The sequence below is a fragment of the Aythya fuligula genome, chromosome 2, assembly GCF_009819795.1.
Source record: "Aythya fuligula isolate bAytFul2 chromosome 2, bAytFul2.pri, whole genome shotgun sequence".
NCBI lineage: Eukaryota > Metazoa > Chordata > Aves > Anseriformes > Anatidae > Aythya > Aythya fuligula.
Genome location: NC_045560.1, coordinates 18,146,116 through 18,170,987, shown reverse-complemented (window position 1 = coordinate 18,170,987; position 24,872 = coordinate 18,146,116). Strand labels below are relative to the sequence as shown.

Sequence of the window (24,872 nt, the reverse complement as noted above, 5' to 3'; positions counted from 1 at the left end):
GGGAGCAAACCAAAAAGTGCAGTAACACCAAAATACCACTTTTGAAGTGTTATGACATGAATGTGATCTGGCTTTACATGCTGTTCTCTAATGATATGTGAGTTACACTATGTGCTTGCTCCTCAGCTTTTGTGGTCTCTGCTTCAGTTTTCCTCCAGAAGCTGCCCTCTTCTTCTGGTCAGTTTCTTTATGAATTAGATGAAGATAATACTTAGAATAGAGAACAAAACACTGTTTTTATTGCTTCAAACACATGCAGTTCCAGCTCCTTCAGATCCAAAACTGGAAGCAGTAATTGGATAGAAAAACTGGCTGAAACCCAGTCTTGGAATGAGATTGGTGAGGAAGGTCGATGCATCGCCTTGATACCATCATCTTAACAAAGGCATCTGTTCATATGGTTTATCTCTAAGGCTTTATTTTATTCTGATCTTTTCATTAATCAAATGTCCCAAGAAGCAGTCTGGCTGAAAAACAGCAGGAAGTTGAAGAGGACTATGAGCCAATGCTGAGCTCTCACCACGATTAAGGAAAACCATATACTGGACAACAGGGGCGTACCCAGTAAGCGAAGGAAGGCTGTTATTCCTCTTTGTTCAGTGGTAGTGGGGCTGCTCTTGGAATACTGAGTCCAGTTTTGTGCTCTTTGGTTCAAGAAATGTGGGGTAACTGGAGAGAGCCCAGAGGATGACAGTAGTCATCCTGTGAATGCTAGAGCATACATGTATAACCTACTGGAAAAGCCTGTGGAAGCTAAGCTTGAATAGGATGGCAAAGAGGATGCTAAGGAGCAATCTAGTAGCAGCCTACTTGAAGGGTGTTTATAAAGACAGATCCAAACTCTCCTTAGTAGTGTCAGGAGATGTAACAAGGGACAACAATCATAAATTATGGCTTGGGAACTTGAGGCTGAGCATTAGGAAAAGCTTTCTCACTAGGAAAAAAGTGCCAGACCACGGTCAGCTACCCATCAGTTACCTAGCTCCATTCTTGGAGGTTTTGAAGGCTTTGAAAGACAAAGCTATGGCTGACCCAATTACTGTTGGCAGTAGTCCTGCCTGAACGAGGAGATGGGACTGGATAACCTGTAGAAGCTCCTTCCAAAAAACATTTATATGAGTCACTAATTCTTTGAGACTAGTTAGGTTTCATTATGCTCATTATGGATTATTCTAATGTTTATTGATTAGATGCAAAGCATATAATTGGATTAGTTCTGTGAGTTACTCTGTATTAAAGATAGCTGTTGGGATGCTTCTGTCTCAGCTGGACTGCAGTCCTCATTGCTTCACAGAACAACAAAAAACTATGATAAATGTTTGCTTTCTGTAATAGCATTTTTGTTTGTTTCTATTAATGAGAAAAGATATATGAGAAAGTTAAAAAACAGCTATATTTCTCTAATAAACAGTGAGTGAAGCTTTCTATAAAAGAATTGCTCCAGAGAGACAGCAATGTTTGCTTCACAGCAGAAGTAATGAGCCAGCCTTTACTTCCGTGCCTTCCTAATTTATAATATCTGTATGTGCTGCCCTGAGATTTCAGTACTGAAACCAGGGTTTTAGTAAGGATGTCTCTGACTGTCTCTGTGTTTGGACCACCCCCACACCCAGGGGCAAGGTCTCCTTTCTCAGTGGGCTGCCTTGGACCCCAGCATCCTGACTTTGCTTTCCTCATCCGTGCCCCGAGGCTCTGTCTCCTCTCCATCACTGCATCTTGCTAAAGTAACCGAAATAATCTGCTATGGGGTGACCTTGACCCACTATTATGTCTTGGCTTCCAAGGGGAAGCCTGCAAAGGCAATTTCACTGTAGCTGCTCCTGGACTTGTTTATAGAATAAACATGCTACATCAGATGTTGTGACATCCATCACGTGGCATGACCGTAGCCCCTATATCTGGGTTGCAGATCTGCAGTCAAATCCTGAGTCTCACATGGAGGTGATAACTAACCTCTGAGCTGTTAATGACCTGGAGTATATCTGGACTTTGTGAATATTTGTAACTTCTTACTTGAAATCACCAACAGCCACGTGACTTTGAGCAGTCACCGAAGTGCAAATGGCCAGTGGCATCTCACAACTGCTAGTAGCTGCATCCCAGCTGAGAGGAGAAACTGTGAACAATTCAAGTTTTATCCTTTTTGAGTTGGAGTGCTGGTCTGTTTTCTGCAGCGGTTGTATAACACAAGGGTATGTCCTCAGCTGTGAGTCCTGTTCCAGTGCCTAAGTCACACATGAACTCAGTTTTTCCATAAATGCCTCTTGAAGTATTTAACATGCAGATGCAAAATGTTTTACCATCCTATTACGGTGTTTTTTCTGTGTAGATTTAATGTGACATACTCAGTGATTCAGAAGTTATCAAGCCCACCCACCGACTGGGGGCCTTTATGTCCTATGTCCTCGCACTATTTTGTTGTTTGCTATCATCTACCTAAAGCTATCTTGCATTTTTCTAGCTGGTCCTTTTGATAGCTTCCTCTGAAACACCTGACTGCAATTCTCCTGAATGTCTCTTACGGCTGACAACTTGCACTGGATTTGCTGGAATTGTCTTACTGGGCATTTTGTTCATTGCAGGATTTAAGGATTGTAACTTCTTTCAGAGAAACTCAAGTTCAAGACTAATAAGATGGTAGAGACCAGTACATAACCTGGTCTCCATCTTTAGTGTAATACGTGCCATAATATTTCAGTTGCTTCCTTCTGGTTTGATTCCAGAATTTCTGGATGGAGGCTGGATTTAAGCCAATTTCTAGTTCAAGCATTATTTTTCCTCCTTCAGCTTAAAGCAATAATTACTTTTAATGAAGATTTAAAAACAAAACAAAACAAAAGAACAAAGCAAACAAACAAAAAAACCCACAAAACTAAACAATGTGGAAAACGTATGAAAGAGGTAAGGTAAGTATAAAAGTTAGTATGAAGCTAGAAGCAAAATAAATTGCATTGTCACTTAGGTGCCTGCAATGTGTAACCATTAAGTGAGACAGGGAAAACCAGAAAGGACAGATTTACTGACACAAATAACTAAACACAGAAATGAAATCATTTAAAGGGAAGTGAGCAAACAGACAAAACAGCAAATAAACAGACCTTACACAAGCTGAACAGCCAGAGAAATAAATAATCAACAAACAAAAACTCAAATAAATGCCCAGGCAGCTGATAAGGAAAAGAGAAATAAGTTGACATGATGTTACATGCAAATGGAAGAAGATTCCCCTGGGCTTTATCCTAAAATGCCCTGATTTCTGTGAAGGAGGATTTTAATTGTACAGACAGCATTGGTGGAGAGCAAAAGGCAGAGGCTGTATATTGCCATTTGCTTCCATTCTTTCATTTACTTTCTTAAAAGAGTAAAGATTTGTGTCCTGACATATGTGGACTCATTCACTGCTTTGTGCATTTGAGAGTCCTAAAGAATCAAATATTTGTGGTGCTGCCTACAGGTACACATACTGCCTTAGGTGCCTGTATTTGTGAAGTTTGCGTAGTGGCAAATTCAACTCTTGGTGGAAAAATGGTGCTCCAAGGCTGATAGAAATGCTATCTATCTAACATAAGATAACTTCTATCTCATGTATTAAGTAAAAAACCTTTTATTTTGGTTTTCACCCTTTTAGCTATTCCCTATTATTAAAGCTTTGGTACTGGCTGAAGGCTTCTTGCACCTTATTGGGCTGTAGTAGTGTCACTGGAGGAAAAAATGAGTCAAATTAAATATAAATATTTCAAATAAATATACTTGTCTTTTATAAACTGAAAGCTTCCATGTTACCTTTTTCTTGTTAAAATATACACTTTTCTTTACAATAAAGAAAATTTAAAAAATGGAATTTCAAACTTGTTGTTTGGGAGAGTTCTCATGCTTCCATTTCCTTCCCAATTTTTTATTTTCTCTACACTGCAAAAACAGAATTTTGCTGGTGCTGTTTCTTATTTGAACATTTATGTTTTTCATCATCAATAGGGATGCCATTCATCTCTGTCAGAATATCTACTCCAATTTCTGAAGAATCTTCTTACAAAAAGCTGTGAATGTAGGGTTAAAACCTCTATTTTCTAAGTCCCAAAGACTGAGATAAAGGCACAGTCACGACCTGGATTCAAGTTCATTTTGAATTTCAGTGTTGTTGTGGAATTCATATTTCTTTTAGGGCACAGAAGAGAAGTACATGGTCAGAACTCATAGATAATGGTTGCTACAGGAACACAGGTGAGAAGGAAATCATATAGGATTTTATTGTTTTGGGAGAAGTGCTGGAAATGTGGCAGTTCTGTGCCCCTGCAGGTTACCTTATCATCTTGCCATCCAGAAGAAAGCTTGATAAGAAAAGGCTGATCAGGGTGCAAAAGACTTATTTATAAAAGGATGTTCATACAGAAGCTGTTTGAAGAACAATTTTTAAAGAATGTTTTCATCTTCTCTATAGATACCCATTTCACCTACTTTCTTGGTCATTCTGCCATATAGAGATGCATAGTATAAAATGAAAAAAAAGCTTCTTCAGGGTTTGAGGGTTGACTGATAGTGGGAGACATGAGTTCATTGGTTGTGGTCAAGTCCCCTCTGCATTAATTCCCAGTGAGTAAACTGGTGTTGTCTTAGAAAGATGTTGTGAAAAAAACTTTATCAAAATGTGCAGAGTCAGGACTACATAAGGAATCTTCTGGTCCTAGATACTACTTGTTTTTACTTATGATGTAATGATTGGAACTTTACATCACAAAGTAGGAAATGGTATTGGAGGCAGATTTTAACCTTTTCTAATCTTTCTAATCTTTTCTTCCTTGTGTACTTCACAGAAGTTTTACGCCTTTCTCAGACTAAAGTTATGTGTTCATTAGAAACGTGAACTAAGTCGTACTGTCATTTATAGTTTGCAAAATATATGCAGTTTCTGTTCTACATGTCAAAGCAGTGTGCACAATCCATTAACTTCAAACATGAAAGCTATAAAAAAAAAATTGAGAGTTTAGTCACTTCTTAATTAAAATAACGTGAAAGTATTCTATTTAATGGCTTCATAACTGGCACCTAAACATTTACTTCTAGCTTTTTGGTGTCATATTGGATCAGAACAAAAGTGTCTGCAGAAAGCAGTCTTGAAATGTTGTCTAGAGGTATTGATTTTTATAGTGCCATTTGAATAAGTTGAATGTATATCTGAATACATAAATAAGAATACATAAGCAATTTTAATACAGCAACCATAAACGATAATATCTTCCATTTGTTTTTTGTTTATAGTTTTGGGACACTCATAAAAAAATAAACATATTGCGAATACGGAATCAATGCGTTTTGTTTTGGACATTTTTTGTCTGTTGATATATATGCTTTGTGTATGTCTCTGGAGCATTCTTGCAGATGAAATGAGGCAGGGCTGTTTTGTGAAGAAATGCAGTGTGGGCATGTGGGACCATCTTTACCTTGGTAGACTAGTGGGTGAGCTTCCCCCTCTATCCAAATGACAGAAATAAATTACATAAAGTGCTAACTCAATTGAATTTGGTATGTCACTGATAGATTGGATTGCGTGAGCCTAAAGAACCTTACAGTGACATTTCAGTTACCCGTTGTCTAGCTCTTTGTATTTGGGATTAAGCTTACACTTTACCCAACATCAAAATGTATTAACTGAGAGAGAGAAAGAAAACACACTTTAATTTGGGTTTTTGAAACAAATATCTTGCATTGCAGGAGACCAGTGATGAAAATGTAAATATGAGCTCTGCTTGTGGGTCAATTTTCAAGTTTCTGCAATTGCTTTGACAGGCATTGCATTCTATTTGGAAATAGAGTTATGGTAGTTTAGCTGTTGGTGGAGCTCTGTTTTGCTTTGCTTTGCTTTTTAGGAAACTTTTTGTGGAAGCATGTATGTTATAGGAAAATTTTGCTAGAAATATGTATGTTTCAAGTTCGGGGTGTGATTTTAGAGTGAGTTAGCAGAATAGTTTTGTGATCCTTAATATGTAACTCTTACTAAGAAAGTCTAAGTTTCAGAACTAAAGCTGCACTACAGAAAGCTTAAGAAACATTAGGAAGAACTTTCTAAAAGTGGAGATTAGGAATAGGAAAGCACACATGCACTTTTCTTTCTGGCCAAAAAAAAAAGATCATCAACAAAAATCCACCAGTTTTTGCAAGTTGAAACTGGACTCCTGGGCACCAAAAATTTGTCTGTAAATCTACTCACATAGGGCTCTTTTTTAATGATTGGTTTACTAATGAAAGATAAACTTCTCCCATCTAAACCCATTAGAGATAGTACCACAGACCATTGATTCCAGTCCATGAGAGGATGTTATGATGGGAAATGGTTGAAATTGCATGAAATGCATCATTTTTCAAAAGATTTTTGGCAAAGCCTCTTTTGCTGTCTTATCTGATTGCATTGCTTGCCGTCAGGATGGCGCTGCCTACATCCAGAATAGTGAATGAAAGACCCTCTCAGAGGAAGGAGGTAGCTAAAGAAATGGGAAGCAGTGTTGATCTTTTGTCTTTAAGATAAGGTGCAGATGCACTATACATAAATCATCAAACTTACTGGAATAATCTTTATATTAAGGAAAATAATTGATTTTTTTTACTTTAAAATGGAAGAAAACTATGATGGAGGCTGCATTAGAATTGGTAAGGAAATGGCACAATATTTTACAATCTTAACAAGTTAATGTCTAAATCAACGTCTTTGTACAAAATTTCAAGGAAAATAAAGGTGCTTTCAATCTAAGAGTACATTCTGTATTCAGTAAAATTGTAGATTATTTATACATACAGTGGAAGCCAAGTCATCAATATTAAATAGGCAGGTCAAAATGTTCAAAGGGCTTCTTGAAATTTAAATAGTACAGAACAAATTCTGCAGTTAAATTCATATCTGTAATTTCCATGATCTGTAATTCCTCACAATTGAGAGCCATTTTAGCAGTTTGAAAATGTATCCAGGTAATGTGTTGAATAATATTTAACATAGGAATGAGTGATTTTTGAAATTGGATTTTGTAAAACACAGCTATTGTAATGGGCTGGTGAATTAAAGAATGTGGAGCGTGACAACATGATAGACAGCTTAATACTGTGCTAATAAGCATTACTGTGGAAGCATTATACTGGTGGAAGTGAAGGTGCCTTTTGCAAAGAACTCAGAATCTAAACTGCACACAGAGAATTTTCTAATATTTTGTATTGTCTTTTTTTCTTCTGTTTGTTTGTTTCCTAGAGTATCAGGGCTTCAGGGCTGGTGCTGTTGGAAACCATTCTTTTTGGATCACTTCTTCTGTACTTTCCAGTAAGTCAAAATGATTTTTTTTTTGGAAAATTATATCGTTGCCAACATTTAAAAACGTTGCATGAGTCACATTGGTAACAAATGTGGTTATCAAAAGTAGTTATGTAATGATTGTCTAATGGGTTTAATAAAATGTGCTATGTTCTGTAAATATTCTTAAGAACACTTGGATGTTTTACTGTATTTGAAGAAATTCTCCATCTTCGGTTAAAGAACATTTATTTATTTATTTATTTATTTATTGGTGTTCTGCGCTAAACTGAGTTTTAGCCTTGAAAGAAGATACCTCTCTGCTCTGTCAGGGGAAAAATGTACAGGGTATGTAAAAGGAAGACACTGATTATACCGTATATTTCTTGGGAATGCAGTACAAGGGAAGGTGATTATTTTAGTGTATTATTGCTGGTATATATTTCAGTAAGTGTTTCTGAGGCCTCGTGACATCTGCAATACCAGGTATTTGGGAAAATGTGATGTTATCCATTTAAATGGGAAAAAAGGTGATTTCACATTCACATGAGGAATGTATCACAAAACTCCATGAAATATATATACTTTATTTTTTCAAAAATCCCCCACTGAACTCATAAACCCAAGATAAAGCCTAGATAAACCAAGGCATCAAAGAGTAAATCAAGTGAAGTGAGTTGAAAGTGTGCAAATCGGGGGACAGAAGCAAAGATGTAGTTGTGGATTGATTTAAAATATGTTTATGTTCTCTTTTCCTCAGTAGTAAGAATCTTCTGTGCTTTTGCAGACAGTTACTGAGTGACTACTAGAAAACAAAATTCCTTAGTGGTTGTGGAACAGATAGCGAACAAACTGTAGCAGAATGAAGTGTAAAGAATGCTATAATAAACACAAATCCTGGTGGAATTTTTATGCATTATTTTGGGAATTTTGTTGGCCTTTCAAGTTCTAAAGAAACGTGTGTGCGTTTCTTGGATGGTTTTATGTGTCTTTTCATCCTTGACTTTGCAGACGTCAGGAAGAAGGAAGTTTTGTTTTTTCCATATTGTACAAATGCTTTTTATTACTTGCATTGCCTCTCCCCTGGGTTTCCAGAGGTCCCTTCATGTTCTTTTCCAGTGAGAAGAACAGGAAGACCATGCACTGCTCCCTCAACTGGTATAGAAATGGTGTAAATCGTGTGAGGAAATTCATACCATAAAGCATAATATAGGGGATTTCCTTTCCATGGCTGTCCCCTCTTGCTTTCCCAGAGAGCCATGGAGCCATGTCTTTCCAAGGCAGAGGCTCTATCAGAACCAGTCAGTGTTTGTACCATACTGGCTCCAAGTTTGCCAAAAGCCTGATTATAGTGGTGTGCTGTGCCTGCAGTCTGCTCACCTGTGACTGGTTCTTCGGCATCTATCCCAGTGCTTGTCTTGATCCTGTAATTGTTGTCTTCCAGAAAGGACAAATGCTATAGAATCATAGAATCACAGAATCATAGAATATCCCGAGTTGGAAGGGATCCATAAGGATCAAGTCCAACTCTTGGCACTGCACAGGTCTACCCAAAAGTTTAGACCATGTGACTAAGTGCACAGTCCAATTGCTTTTTAAATTCAGACAGGGTTGGTGAAGTGACTGCTTCACTGGGGAGCCTGTTCCAGTGTGCAACCACCCTCTCAGTGAAGAACCTCTTCCTGATGTCTAGCCTAAACTTCCCCTGCCTCAGTTTAACACCATTCCCATGGGTCCTATCACTGGTGTTTACAGAGAATAGGTCATCTGCCTCTCCACTCCCCCTCACGAGGAAGTTGTAGACTGCAATGAGGTCCCCCCTCAGCCTCCTCTCCTCCAGGCTGAACAGGCCCAGTGCCCTCAGCTGCTCCTCATACGTCTTCCCCTCTAGGCCCTTCACCAACTTCGTCACCCTCCTTTGGACACTCTCCAGCAGTTTAATGTCCTTCTTGTACTGTGGTGCCCAGAACTGCACACAGTACTCGAGGTGAGGCCGCACCAGCACAGAGTAGAGCATCTCTGGTGTCATGTCCTCTGGTGGCTGGCTGTCCTCAGGCTTTAGGAGCTCAGTATCAGAGAAGCTTAGATAATAGCAATGGAGTTTACTGGCACCAGCTGACTTGAAGAAGTAACCTGTTAGATGCAAGAGATGGTCATCTGTAACCTTTAAATGCAGAGGGAAAAGAAAGGCAGTGGAGCTCGGAGGGGGCATTAGAAGACCAAAGCTTCCCCACTGTTTTTCACTGATGTTTAAACGTTCCCCCCCCCCCCCCCTTTTTTTTTTTCATTGACATTAACAATGTTAAATGTACGACAAGTGAAAAATGACAAATTGACATTGTCTGAGGAAAAATGTTCTGCTGAAAAGTCTTGATGAGCCTGTATCCCAGGTGGGAAATAAATACTTGACTGGACCTCGTCTGTCTCTGCACATCTCATATGATATTAAACTGCCCACTGAGAACACGCTCTGTTAGAAACTAAAATGTAAAGGGTACAACTTGACTTCTCTGTTAGAGCAGGTTTATGCTCCCACACTCTTTGGTAGGGCTCTCTTTTTTTCATACATAGGTAATTACTCATCGGGTTATTACTCCCACAGGCTGAAAGAAAAGGGAAAGTAATTTTATCATTTCTATTTTAAAGGTCTAAGGAGAGGGACTTAGTGTGGTAATGGAGGTCATATTAATGTTCAGACAGAGAAATTAACCAATTCCACCAGCTGCAAGAATATGGTTTTGTAAAAAAGAAAACTGAAGCTAATGAAGAAATACCAGGATTGCAATATCCCTGTCCCTCTATTCCAAGGAAGATTTCATCACTTTCTGATCCATGGCAAGAAAATTGAACAATAAATGTGTGAAGTGTGAGAGCACACATAAAACATAGCCAGAGAGGTCCATTATATCATCTTTAAGAAAGAAAAGACTGCATTTCTGCAAGGTATGAATTATGGGGTGTGGGTCCTTGAAATGGGAACTCTTAACATTTTGCTGTACGTGAATAGCATCTAAACGTGCTCACCCGCATCTTGTTTGGAAAAAGGAGCACAAAGCAGAGCAAAATGGAGTGGGAAAGAAAGCCTGAGCTCTGAACTAAGAGTCTTGTTTGCACTAGCTGACATTCACACAAATGTTCATTCAATGAGTGCAGTTTATGGATTATGATATTTGGTATGTCACATACATGCAGAGCAGGTCTTAATTTTTCTGGGTCACGTGCATTGTTTATTTACCTCTTCCCATTGTTTGGTGTTTTTATCTGTTTCTGAGAATAATTGGGAATATTCTGTTACTCTGTGATGTTAAAAATGTAGTAACATGTACACAGAGGTAGAGTTGATTTACCTATGTGAATTGGTCTTCATTTTATGAGAGGAATACATTAGAGATTTAGGAGTAATTAATGTAAGACCCAGGCACAGACTGGGCAATGAGTGGCCAGGGAGCAGCTCAGCAGAAGGACCTGGGGGTGCTGGCTGGCAGCAGGCTCAGTATAAGCTAACAGCATGCCCTGGCAGCCAGGAGGGCAAACCCCATTTTGGGGTGCAGTATGGCCAGCCTGTCAGAAGTGGTGATTCTCCTGCTGTATTTAGCGCTGGTGTGGCCTCACCTTGAATATTGTGTGGAGGAACAGCACAAAACTGTGCCAGTTGAGGGTCAGATCAGATATAAAGTAAAATTCTTTACCATGAGGGTGGTCAAACACTGAAAGAGGCTTCCTAGTGAGGTGGTTGGTACCCCAAGCCTAACAGTATTCAAGAGGCATTTGTATAATGCCCACATTATCATTCTTTAACTTTTGTTTAGCCATGAAGTGGTCAGGCAGTTGAACTTGATCATCTTTGTAGGTTCCTTCCAACTGTTCTGTTCTGTTCTGTTCTATGCTATGCTGTGCTAATATAAATCTCTCCTTTTATACATCCTAAATAAGCATGTTCAAATATGTTTTCCACAGCTGACATGAGATGCAAGTTAAAATATGACATGAAGTTCACCAATATGGTCCAGACACCACTGCAGCATGGTGTTTCTGTTTAACATAATGCTTTTTTTCTTTTTGTCCCATCTCCTCTTCTATTGTGACTTGGAATGTAAAACTGAAAAGCTCAACTTTCATGCTCAAATAAGTGCAGAATTAAAAAGCTTGTGTTAGTGTGTATACAATGTAAAGAGAAAAAAATGACAGAATTTCAATTCTAAATAACTCAAATCTCTGTTCATTTAAGGATTCAATGCAAAATCACATTCTCATTTAAAAATGAAAATTTCCACTTAGATTTTCTCCACGCTGCTTAAGTCTTCTGTATCTTTATTCTCCACTTCCCTGTGCTTTCCTAGTTCTGTCTTTTTCTTTATCCATTCACACAGTCTGTCTTAGATTGCTTTGAGAGCCTTCAGCATACCAATTTTACTGTGTCCAGAAGAGCTTTATTGCATCTCTGCCTTTCCCTACCCTCCAATTAAATGGAAACCAAAACCTGTTTTGTTTTATCGCTTAATTTCGTTCACTAATTGTTACTGTTTACATGTCTACATGCTGTAATCTATTCATAGTATAGAGTCATTAATTGAAAAATAGTATCACCAGCCAGCTGCCTTTGGTGAGAAAAACAGCTGTTATAATGCCCTTAGAACCAAACAGGGAGTGCAAATGATGGTCTCCACCAAAATTTATTATTCAAATTCTGCTATATTGATAACAACACACTGATCTTTCCTGAATTACAAAGAAGCAGAGGAGCTTTGTCTATTACAAATGCATGGTTGCTGGGCAGCTGTCATTTCCGAGGCTCTAATTTCTTACATTTTCTGTAGTTCTCACAGTATCATCTCTGACTTTCCTTTAATTAGTCTTTCCAATTATTGATAGACCTCCTCCAAATGAATGCTGTGCTCTCTGATCGATTTTCATTATATTTCTTTGTTCCTAGATTTTGAAGAGGGGGCCAAAACCTGAATGTCTTTTTCAATAGTCTCTTAACTTCTATACTTGGCATCTGAAGGGAGGTTTCTCATTACTTTCCTTTTCCAGAAATACCATGATGAAGCTTTTAGACCTTTCCTAACTCCAATCTTGATAATAATTGTAATAGGTTGCATAAATATTGTAAGTATTACAATATTTTAATAGATCAGCCTGTTAATTTCATGAGGGATGAGATATCAGCTGATTTTAGATAACTGTAATGGACACAGTTTGGAAAACAGGAGATTCTGGTTAGATACCAGGAAATACTTTTTCACTACGTGAAAGTACTGGAACAGAATGCCCATATTACATGTACTTGTGGAATATCCATCCTTGGAAGCATTAAGATGACTGGACACAGCCCTGAGCAACCTGACCTAATTAGACCTGCTTTGAGCAGTGATTTGGACTAGATGACTTAGAATCATAGAATCATTAAGGTTGGAAGAGACCTCCAAGATCATCTGAACCAACCCTACTACCTACTACCCTACTATCAATATCACCCATTAAAAACCGTGTTGCTAAGCACCACGTCCAACCTTTCCTTGGACACCCCCAGGGACAGTGACTCCACCACCTCCTCGGGCAACCCATTCCAATGCCTGACTGCTCCTTCTGAGAAGAAATGTCTCCTAATTTCCAAACTAAACCTCCCCTGGTGCAACTTGAGGCCATTCCCTCTAGTCTTATTAATAGTTATCTGTGAGAAGAGGCCAACCCTCAGCTCCCCACACCTTCCTTTCAGGTAGTTGTAGAGAGCAATGAGGTCTCCCCAGAGCCTTTTCTTCCCCAGACTAAACAACCCTCAGCTGCTCCTCACAGGACTTGTGTTCCAGGCCCTTCACCAGCTTCGTAGCCCTTCTGCAGGTTCCTGGCAACCTAAATTATTCTAGTATTCTTTGTTGCTAATGTGTGTATTCACAGCTGATAAAAGTTATCCTGTGCTCACCAAGTAGTTGGTGATGAGAAACTGGGCCTTTTACATCTCACTTTAGACTTTAGCTTGAGGATTAGGTGAATCATGGTCTTAGCTCCATTGACTATAAAGGAAGCCAAGGGCTGCTCTATTCCAATAGTGTAATGTTTACAATATTTATCAAATGTTTTGAATGGTGAAGAATTCTACCCAGGCAACTGTGGGTTATCTGATAGTGTACTTAAAAAGAAACACTAGAATGCATTCCAAAATCCATGCAATATTATGATATCATTCCTACAGCCAGTGATAAAAGTTAGTGGGTACCATGATGAAAAGAGGCAGGGAATATCTTCTCCATGTTCTTGATATAACAGAAGAGAGGCACTGGGTTTAAAATCTAGCAAGTTATGTTAGATGGTGAGGGGGTGACTTTATAATAGTGAGGTCATTAGGCCATAAGATGGATTAGTTGAAGGGGCTGTAGTGCATCTTTTTGAAGACCATTGGATTTTTTCCTTCAGACTTCTCTTCTTTTGGCTCAAAAATCCAAATTCTTTGTCTTTCCTGCTGTCTGTTGTATTTCCAAACATCTAATTATAGCAAAGCAGCATTGGTTTCTGTTTAGGGAAACAGATGCTGAGCTGCAGTGCACTGACACTCATGAAGCAGGTGAGTAGTGAAGCCTGGAATAGACTCTTTACACTCAGATATCTTGATGCATGTAGTAGGTATTAGGATCTGTTTCGGGGACTGTGATACTCCCTCTTTCACACTTGAGCTAGACTGACCTACCCTTTAGTGTTATGAGACTGAATAGAAAGTGGGAAGTATTGTAACATCAATGTGGGTGTGGGCTTTTTTCCCCTCAAATCATCTGTATGCACATTAGCACAGGAGAAGTGAGCCATGAATGTTGTGGGGTCTAGTCTGCGGTAGCTCTGTTAGTCATAGCCCTGAGCAGAGCAACAAGGTCACTGGAGAGCTCAGTTTTTGATATTAATGAATGTGAAAATGGGTTAATGTGTAATGCTTTTATGCATTTGTCCCTCAAGTATGCCTAGAAGTGATCCATTACAAGAGCTCAGTGACTGTTTATTTATTCTTTACATGTTGTTCACAGAGGCCAACTGAAAGATGTTGCCTTTTTCACATTCAGCTCTGCTCATGCTGATGAATTGGGGTGAATCTCAGGCTTTAAGCTCTCTCTCATACCTCAGGTGTTTTAACTTTTCAGTATATAGCTACATCCTCTTTACTCATAAAATAGTTTTTAAAGCTCTTACAATCAACATGCATCACTTTTTTTGTTGTTTCACAGTTGCTAAATAATAGTATTTGTGCCACTTAAGTCTAAGGGCACAGCATAGCTCTCTGCTCTGGGATGATCACCACAAATTTTGCTAGTACTCTAGAAAAGGGTCTTCCTGTTTTACTTGGATCACAGTAGGTTAAAAGTCCAGCCAATGTAAAAGGTGGATTTAAAATATCATGTTATGAGGATTTTATATGTAAATTGTCTTGTTTGGGCAGAGGAGTGAGGGAACCAGGTGGAGGTTTATCCAATAGTTTTTTCCTGTAATTGGCAGACAAACATACTTTTTGGAGTTAACATGTAACCAATAAAGCAACAGCTTTTTTTGAGAGAGACAGCTTGATTTGAATGCAAAAGCCCAAATGGAGCTCATGCAGCTTCCACATTACAAGCTTTTGCTTCAAATTACAGAAGACCCATAGGCGCTAAGAAGAAATGTGTTCTTGCCATGAACCTCACTAAGGCAAATGTTTATGACTCTTTCTACTAACTGGAACCAGGCACTGAAAAATTTTTGCATTTTGAATAACTACTTTTTGAAATAGCACAAAAACAAAATGCAGAAGGAAATAGTTCTTCGTGGTTCTGTTGTCACTAGTCTACATAGATAACCTAAAAAAATCTGGTACCTACTCTCAGGGATATAACTAGAAGCTGTTTAATATATATCTATCCACATCTAGAACTGTGATTAGCCACAGCTATATGTCTCATGATTGGTATCTCCATGTAGATAACAAATGTTTGGTGTATTGGAAATTCAGTTGAACTATGGCATCATGAATGATAGGAAATACACAAGTAAAATTCAGTGAGGAGTCTGTTCTGTGTGTTTGTGCTTGTCTGTGTGCTGTGTTCACAGGATATCATAGGCTGGAAGGGACCTCAGGAGGGCTGTAGTCCAATGTACTGCTCAAAGCAGGTCAGCAATAAGGCCAGCTGTTAGACAAGGTTTCTAAGGACTTTATCCAAATAGGTCTTAAAAACATAGATAGGTCTTAAAAACATAGATAGAGATCATCTATCCAGGCAGTGTGCAGGCGTATTGAAAAGTGATGTGGTTGTAACTTTTGAATTATGGTGTAAAATATGTGACACGGTTGGAACATTGAGTGGGTTTTGTAAATGGTCAGTAATGGCAGAGGTAGAAGTGTTGCCATTCTTTCATGTCTTGGATTCCCATGCTCATACTTTTGGCACTGGCTGTGATAACAAGACAAAACCCAGTCTCTTCTTCCTGTGAATCCAAAGGTGCAGTACAGGATTACAAGAGGGCAACGTTATTTTTACAACTCTTGAAAGCTTCTTTGAGAACTAAGTTTGAAGGACACATTTGTCAGAATCTAGTTTCACTGAATAGTCAAGTGTGTCTGCAGAGGCTTGAGAGCCAGAGAGAAGGAGGCAGTAGTTGGTGACCTGAACCAATTGCTGCATTGGATTTTCTTCAGTCTTTTTATTTTAAGTGACTTTCTTGCACTGCTGGATTCTTGGACTTCAGTGTTTCAGTCTTGTCAGCCCTTCATTCATTGACATCAATCTTGTGGTCAGAGTGGCAAGGCCTTTCCCTTTACTTGTAATGCCACTGTCACTCGCATGAATACAGTGACTTGCATATGTAAGAATTTGTAGGTAAAGACCCGAAGTTAATGTCCACATTACTTGTTACTTGTCTTGTTGCTTCAAATTAATATAAAAACAGACCACAATTGTGAAAAACAATGCCCAGTATTTCAGCAGGGCTTTTTAACTGGTATTAACTGTATAACCATGTGCACATGTTAAAAATCTGCTGCATTTGAAAAGTAAAAGTTGTGGTTAGATGATTTATGATCATAGAATGTGTTGATACAGAAATGATCAAAGACTAAAATGTGGGTAAATTCGTATAGAGGAAAACGGTCCTGGGAATGTTCATAGTATGCGCCTTACCATTGCCTAGAACCATGCTATAATAAACCCATTGTCTTTGCTCTGCTCTCCAAAGTGAATCCATTAGAGGCTTGGCTAGTACTTGGGTGGCAGACCACACTGCCATAGGTAAGCCAAAGAAATACCGAAGAATATCTAGTAGATTAAAATATATATATATATATATATTATTGAAGGATCATGCATATTATTTTATACAGCACTTGAACGCTTGTTGAATCTCAGTAGAGTATAGGCTAGAAATGATAGGAACCATTTTTCTCAGGCAAACAGTTTAATGATCACATTGATGACTGGGCAAGTGGCAGGCGAACTGAGTCAGTATGCACAATGTTTATTTAGAAAATGCTTAAATTTTACTGTAGTGATTTAAGCATATGAAAAATCAATACATGAATAAAGGTTCTCATGAATTAATTCGTATATTAGTTCAAAATATAAATGTGACAACATTTACAGAAAAGGTGATAAAAAGTAATATACTACATTTTTATTAAACTGCAAAACTAAAGTCAAGAGTTTTTGATATTACAGATATGCCAGGAATTAATTGTGCCAGAAAGGAAAATATTAAAAGCTGTAATCAACATTTGATGTATTCTCAATAGGACACAGTCTTGATGTCAGTGATTTACCTTCACTAATTAGTTTAGCACCTGAGAGACCTTGTGTTGGTGGGAGATAAATTTCAGTCATTCTTCTTCACTTACCCAAGTGTCTTTCAGTGAAAGCCAGGGGCATGTTTGTATTTTTCCACCAAATGTCTTTTCTCATTGTTTATACATGCTTTCATGCCTAAGACCAAAGGAGCAACAGCTGTGGTCAATGAAAGTCCTGTACAAGTCAGCTTGTCTGCTTACCTAGTTCAGAGCTGTTGTGGTCTGCATTAACAAGAATCTGGAGGAAAATGAAAGCAGAAGCATTTCATGCCTAAGGTAGACTTTGCTTAGATAATCTGATACTACCAAACTGAATCTTACATGAAATTGAGTGCAATTATAAACCTGTGCTGCCAGTGAAAAGCATGCTGTGGTAATCCACCATGCCTTGGAACATGAGGTTGAGATATAGAAGGTAAGGCACAGATGGGTGTGATATGTACAACTGAGTGCTAAAACACTGTATTTTACCTATCAAGTTCCAGGTTGCTTGACAGAGACCTCTGAGTCAAGACAGAGGAAAACTGAAAGAATCTCCACCTCAAAGCCTGTTACTGTGTATATTACAGTAGCAGACATGCATTTTTTCTCACTGGGTTTTTCTCCTCAGTCCCTCTTCTTCAACATGTGAATGTATTATGAACTTCCTAACCATCTACTTTAAGTAATGATTAAAGTGATGATTTCAGGATGATAAATGGTTAATGATTACAAGAGTTGAGAAAGTCAATGCATTACAAAAAAGAAAGAGAAAAGATGATGTTTTTAGAAGAAATTCTTAAGAAGGGAGATTTCATCCATCAATGATGAGACTGCTCTCATTCAAGTCATTCTGCATGCCGTGAATACAGACAATGCAGATAGTGATATAATGTGGTGTTTTTTTTTTTTTTTAATACCAACTGTTAAACATTGTTAAACAACTTGCAGTATACAGGCAAAATGATATGATAATTAGTGAAATCTTTACATGGGAAAAATCTTACAGAATTATGATGGTGTTAGTAGAAAGTTTTCATTTCAGCGTAGCACTGTAATTGAACTTCTAAACTCTGGGAGAAGAGATCTGTGGGATTTAAATCAGTGCCCCTGAACCACTTATCATCTGATGTAAATAAGAAATTAGCTTTTTAAAAGCTTAAATAACATAAATACTTAAAAGAGCACGGACAAATTTACAACATAAAATAGAAGGTGCACTATAAAATGATCCAAATCCATCAGCAAGTACTCGTGTATAACATATGCTGTATTTCCACTAGCTATTATCAAGAATGATGTAGTAGAGTCATCTTTGCCAGGGTTAAAAAAAAAAAAAAAAAAAAAAGAAAAAAAAAGGAGAGTTAGGGTTCAAGAGGTAAAAAGTTCACCGTGTAACTAAATTTGATTTCTGAAAATGACACATTGAATAGAGTAGCCCCTGGGTCTAAAGCTACACCACACCAAGAAGGGAGAGGTTAGCTTTGTGTTCATAGAAATAGCAGTAGTACTGAGGATGGAATAGCAAGTGTTCACAAGAATAAGGTATTTGCAAGGAACAACCTTTTGCTATGTGATGCAAACCTTCTGATTCATTGCATAGCACTGTATATTAGGACCACATAGAAAAAGCAATAGTATTTTCCAAAAAAGTTGTTTTATACAAACTATTTCATTTTGAGATCCTCTGCATCTGTGGGACTAAGCATAGGTCTGCAAATATATGCAAGTTTTGAGGAGGCTGTTACGGAATATCATGTCCTTCACAGCCAATATAGAGCATCCACATAGTGTTCTTTCTTTGAAATCCGAATCTGAATAAGACTTCTTGTAATGGCATGATACAGTACACTAAGTTTTGCATGTTCTTGAGGAAGAAAAAAAGGAGCAAAGAGAGAAATATGTCAATTCAATCAAAGCTCAATTGGAAATAAATGGGAGGATTTCAAAACCAAAATATTTAAAGCAATTCCAAGAACACTGAAAATAAGAGGATGAAATGAGACCTTCTTTCATCACTCACAAAATTGCAAGTGGAAAAAATAACATTTTACACGGTTCTCTCACAGTGTATCACTTATTGAGTTTATATTAAATTATTTAGATCATCCACAAGTTTCATTATTCTTTGATGTTAATCTTTATATAGGCCAGGGTGCTAAAACTCTTAGCTTTATTGCATATTGTTTGGTAAGCTAAAGCAATGTAATAAAGAGAAGAAGGAAAGGATAATAACAAGAAAACAGAATAGAGAACTTTCAGAGTTAAAACATGATTGAAAATCTAACATAGCAACAGGAAAATTAATAAAAAATTGAGTAACTAAATAGTATAGAAATGAAAGCAAGATGGAAATTACATCTTGTACCTTGATACAGTTCTGGTTTTTCTTTCACTGGCACAATAACACGTTATAGAAGGTATCTGTAAACCTAAATACTGTACATTATGTGTTTGTTCTTTGCTTGTGTAGATACAGTTATTTCTCCCTGCTCCTTGCAAGCTTTCTTCTCCTTTCCTGAACCACAACTTACATAATTGTAAAAGATATTTTTTTATATAATTTCTTTGTGCTTCCACTGTATTGACATGTGGTTTCTCATCTCATATTTAAATTATGAACTCCTTGGTCCAGGGTTGTTTGACTTAGCTGTGCTTTGCAAAGCAGGGTCCTGATCAATGAATAAGAATCACATGACAAATGGCTGTTACTAATAATAACAATGAAAGTGTTTAAAAATATTTTATTAAAGGTGTGAGGAAGGACATGTTTGATGGTAAATTTCTTATCCTCCCAAAGGTCTGGTAATATGCAATTATTTTTATATCGCTAGAGAAGTTAGGTATACTTTTGGAAAGATCTGAGGATATTTGTTTTAGGTTTGGGAAGATTAAACCATAAAAATACTAACAAAAAATGTCAGATTCCAGTCCCACAAGGACTATATTTCAGGTGTACTCTACTAAGTTCTATCTAGCTCATCATGAGAAGTTAGGTGGTGAACAAAGCAGTGAGGAATGCTGGAGTAAGAAGGAAATCCACCACTCTCACTAGAGAGCCTTAACCTGCAGTTAAACTTAACAGTAAAGCATAAGTCTTGAAGTTAAAGTAATTCCTCAAATATCTTATCTCCCTTGGTGATAAAGGACTACCAGCTACTTGTCTTTTTTCCTTTTATGTATTGCAGACAGTAGACAGTCCTCGCTTTGTATGTTCAGTGTGAGATTGGCTTGGGGATAGCCAAAAAGTTAAAAGTATGCCTGTGGAAATGCAAAACGTAGCCATAATGTCCATACACATTAATTCTGACCTTTCTGGGTGCATCAGAGGGGTGCACATGTGCAGATCCACTGTGAATGCAGCTTGTGCAGGACGTACTGAAATCCCTGTGGTTTGTGGTGGAATAAAGTTATGGTAGGAATCTGTCACAAGAAACTGTAGCCTCTGCTACTATGGTAGTAGAAGCGTTTTTGGAGAAAGGGACATCTTAAGTTCTTGGTTTGGCTTTTTTTTTTTTTTTTTTTTTTTTATGAGAGCATATTTTTACTTCTTTTCCTGGGTGATCAAGACTTTTTTGGCCATTTTCACTGAAAGAAATTAATGCTGTTATCTGTATATTCAGCAGGTACATTTTGTATAGTATATGCTGGTATGCATACAGGCTTCAATGACATTCATGAAAAAGGACTTTTTGTTGTCATATGCAAGTCCTTTACACTTTTCCTTCAAGTATTGAATCTTGTTCAGAATTTTGATCTTCCTTCCAAATTTGGGATTTTTCTGTAAGTAAATTGTTAAAATAACCACTAGTTTTAAATTAGCTTGTAGCTTTGATCTTCAGGTCTCTTCATGACCGTTCAAGTGTGCAAGTTGTCAGATTAGTCAGAGTCCAAAATAATTTTATATATTACAGTAGTCCATTATTACATCTGCTATTGTTTTTTATTTTGTTAACTAGCCTAATCCTTCTCAAATATAACATGTATTGGGGTACAGATCAAGTATTCTTAATGTTCAGTTCACTATCTCAAACTTCTAATCTGAAATCACCAGCATGCTGAATCATTGAAATGCTGTTTTGAAACTCTTTGGCAGAGTTTCCTGGCCCGTGCAGTCAGCTGATCCTTTTTTTCTCTCTTTATTGATGGCATTGCCTTGAAACCTATAAAGAGCTAATCTGCAAAAATCTGTGTGCTGGGTTATTTAGTTAGCTATTTATATCCATATTTATTAAACTTGTATCTACTTTCCAAGCCTCGAGGCATATTTACATCTTTGAAATCATAATCCAAATAAGTTACTGCCATTGTAGCAGGCAATCTATATTCAAGTACCATTGTAGCAGGCACTCTATATTCAAGTAATCACCAGTCATTGCTACAAAAAGAGAAGGCAAAATGCTGCCATAACAAGTTTTTTTAAACCCTAAGTGTATCAACCATCAATTCAACATTTGCACTGTTATGCACATATGCTCCATTTTATGAAGGCCCAGGGATTTTGGAAGATAGCTGAATCAGAAAGTACCATAAATGCCTACAGTATAAATCTTAAATTAGTAGATTTAGTAACATATATTCATTTGCTTATTATGTTGGTAACATAAAGGTATCTGCCAATTTCAGATGTCACCAAGCATTTTAATAAAGTCTAAATTAGTTTTTTAGCTGTTCTTTTTGTGACTTTTCTGGAACCAAAAGACACAGAACACTATTAGGTTTACAGGCAAAGGGACCTGATCTGTTTTGACCCCAACCCTGAGATGACTTTCTGTTACTGCTGTTGGTTGTGGGAATAGCACAAAAATAACAAGCACTTCTTTTCTTAGGCATGATATCTTCTCTGTTTAGGGTAAGTGCCATCAATATATACTGTATTTGGAAAAGATATCTCCAGTATATTAGGCTTTCCTCAAGTGTCTAGTAATGCTGCTAACCTGATAACGTCAAAAGCTTTTTCATATCAAATAATGTTATCATTTCTGTTTTGACTCTCCAGTGTATATAGCAGACATCAGAGGTGATCAAGAACTTGTAGACTTGAAATTAATTTCATAGGAGGTAACTAATCAGATTTTTATACCATAATTAGAATATATTATTGTTTACATTATGACAAACCCCCCGACACTGTTCAGATGAAACAAACAAGCAATTTGATGGAGGATGAATTATTGAGAAGACAGTAAATTTGGGAAAAGTCATTCTGTGTTATTTTCAACAGATGAAAAGAAAAGAAATGTGGAACCTTGAGCTAAATTCAAGTAAGGTTTAGTTTTAACTGACTGAGAAGTAGGTTAGAAAACAGGAGAAAAGAAAATTGTAACTGGTCTGTGTAAGTCTAAGAGACCATGACACACTTTCTTGAGATTTTGTGGCCACCTAAGCAAATTCAAATAACTGTTTTTGTTTGTTTGTTTGTTTGTTTGTTTCCTCCATGCATGTCTTTCCTATAGTAGATTAAATACTGTACTGTAACACAGGGCAGTCTGCTAAGTTCATTTCCTTAGACAGTCTGAAGTAATGCATTTTTCTCAGACATGTCACAAACAATCCTGTCAAATTTTGCCTGAATGAGTTTGTTTTAAATCATAAATAGTTGTGATATATATATAGTGAGTGTTCAAGAACCTTGAAGAAAAGGGAGGTCATGGCCCTCTGAGTACTGTCAGCACCTCCTGTAAATGCAGGTCTGTAGATGTCTGTTCTGGCCAGTCTGAGGTATAGGGTATTATATTACATACGTGGGTATTTTATCTCCTTTCTGACTATCTTTCTAACTATCTATTTTACCAGCCTGGCTCGTGTTTAATACTAATGCTAATGCTAATGCTAATACTAATACTAATACTAATACTAATACTAATACTAATACTAATAAAAATGCAGAGGACTGCCTAGCAACAAAACGCAGCAGAATATGTCCGTCATGGTAGAGGAAGGACCTTTTCTTTGATAAATTGTTGGACTGTTTGGAGGACTCCCCCTGTGCTCAGAAAGGAGTGAAACATTTGAAGAAATTCTCTTTCTGCTGTTTTATGTTAATCTGCTAATGAGCACATTTTGTGGACTGTGCAAGTGAGATGTGTCAGGACTGCAAATAAGAGCTGGAAGAGTGCTATTTCTAAGCTTTATTGTAAGCCACAACAAAAAGTGAGAACCTGGCAGGTACTGGTTTTAGCTATTTTGTACAGTGTTTCAGAAAGGAGGAGACCAAGAAGGTTGAATGGTTGAGCCATCTGCATGGACTGTTTTCCTATTACAGCTTCAGCTTTTAACAGGGAAAATCTTTTCAGGACTCAACTTCCGATGGCATTAGGCCTTGCAGCTCCAGGTTGCAGCACCTAATTTTTATGCCTTGAGGTCAGTGGGGCCTGTGTACTCCTGATGGTAAAGAGGTGTGTGCTCAGAGCCAGAGACACAGAAGCCAACATGCCTGCTTTGGAGTTAGCTAACTCAGGCTGTTGGACACGCTGAAGAAATATTTGCAGTTTGTAATCTGCCTCTCAGACAAGGCCTAGATTTTGTGAAGATGCCTTCCTTTACAAAGGCATGCAGATCTGAGCCCTCTCTTTGTGTGAACCTTCAAACCTTGCCCTTTTTTTTGCTAAGTGTGGGTGGTAAAATTCAACCTATAGTATATAGTTTTTTTACCTAATGTCCCACTTGTCCGTATTTTCATTCTTGATGTGACACTCAAGTTAAGCTCCCCTCACTATCGCAGGAGATACCAACTTCTACCATCTTGCCAAAAGTTTTAGCACTAGGGTTTTAAGATGTTCAAGCATGAGAAGCATTTCAGCCTCTTATGCTGCTATTGCTTCTTTTCCATTTCTTCACTAAGCAGTAGAGGGTACAGGCATAAGCACAACATAAATATTAATATTACAGTGTAGTAGGGAAGGTATTTTACCTATTGGCAATGTTACTTAGATGGAGGAAGGGGAGACCTGGTTTCCAATACCTGCTCCAATGAATGTTTAAGTAATGCCCAAGCATTACTGATCGCCAATGCACAAGAGCAATCACAAAATAAATGAAGAACTGAGTAAAAGTTCAGAACAACTGGTACATAACCCTGGAGTACCAAACAAGAAGAGTTATCACTGGAACAGCATAGCTTGAACGTGGTTATTTTACAAATTGACAGCCTTAACTCTCAAGCACTTTCCTAGATACCTCCTAAATAATGAAAAATGGCTCCTCTGAGTTACTTTGTCTTACCAACAATTAATTTATCTACAGTTATTTTACATCTTTGAAATAAAAGGCTATTTTAATCAAAAAAACCCTAAACCCTATGCAAAGAGAAAGCACATTTCAGGAAAATCTTCAGGTGCTAGTACTGCTCTGGGTTTTTCGGTTCAAATCTATAGGGCCTGAAAAGGCTTCATATCATGTGAGAGAGAGGATTTAAGTTTTTAATGACAACTGAAAAAGACATTAAAGATCAAAGATAAGCCCATGAAATGCAACCTTACATCTCAAACATTTTTGTGGTTTATCTGTTTCTGAAAAAAGAAATTGCCTATGTCAGAGAATAAAGAATTCATCAATATGTTTACTTGTGCATTTGCCAATACAGTTTTATGGAAAACCAGAATGCATGCAAAGGTTAGCAGATATGATGTTTGGGAGATGAGATGTGCCTATTATCCCTTAGGGATTTTACGGTTATTGATTTTTCAGGTGATGAGCAGCAATACAAATTGTTGAGGTGTAATGAAACTTTGTTTTCCAGAGGAGGAGAATTTATCACCTTTATTTTCCCCCAGTCACTTACTTCAAATTTTGCAACTCCCTTTTCATCTCACTCCCAACTTTCCTACA

At 37.6% G+C, this 24,872-nt stretch overlaps 1 protein-coding gene across 2 annotated transcripts in view; it reads left to right on the top strand.

Annotated features, from left to right (window-relative positions):
- GPR158 (G protein-coupled receptor 158) overlaps positions 1-24,872 on the top strand; it is a 191,021-nt gene that overhangs the window by 102,382 nt on the left and 63,767 nt on the right. For both annotated transcript variants that reach the window (XM_032182604.1, XM_032182603.1), the window contains exon 5: positions 7,232-7,300. In XM_032182604.1, coding sequence (XP_032038495.1) covers positions 7,232-7,300 — 69 coding nt within the window. The remainder of the gene's footprint in view (positions 1-7,231; positions 7,301-24,872) is intronic.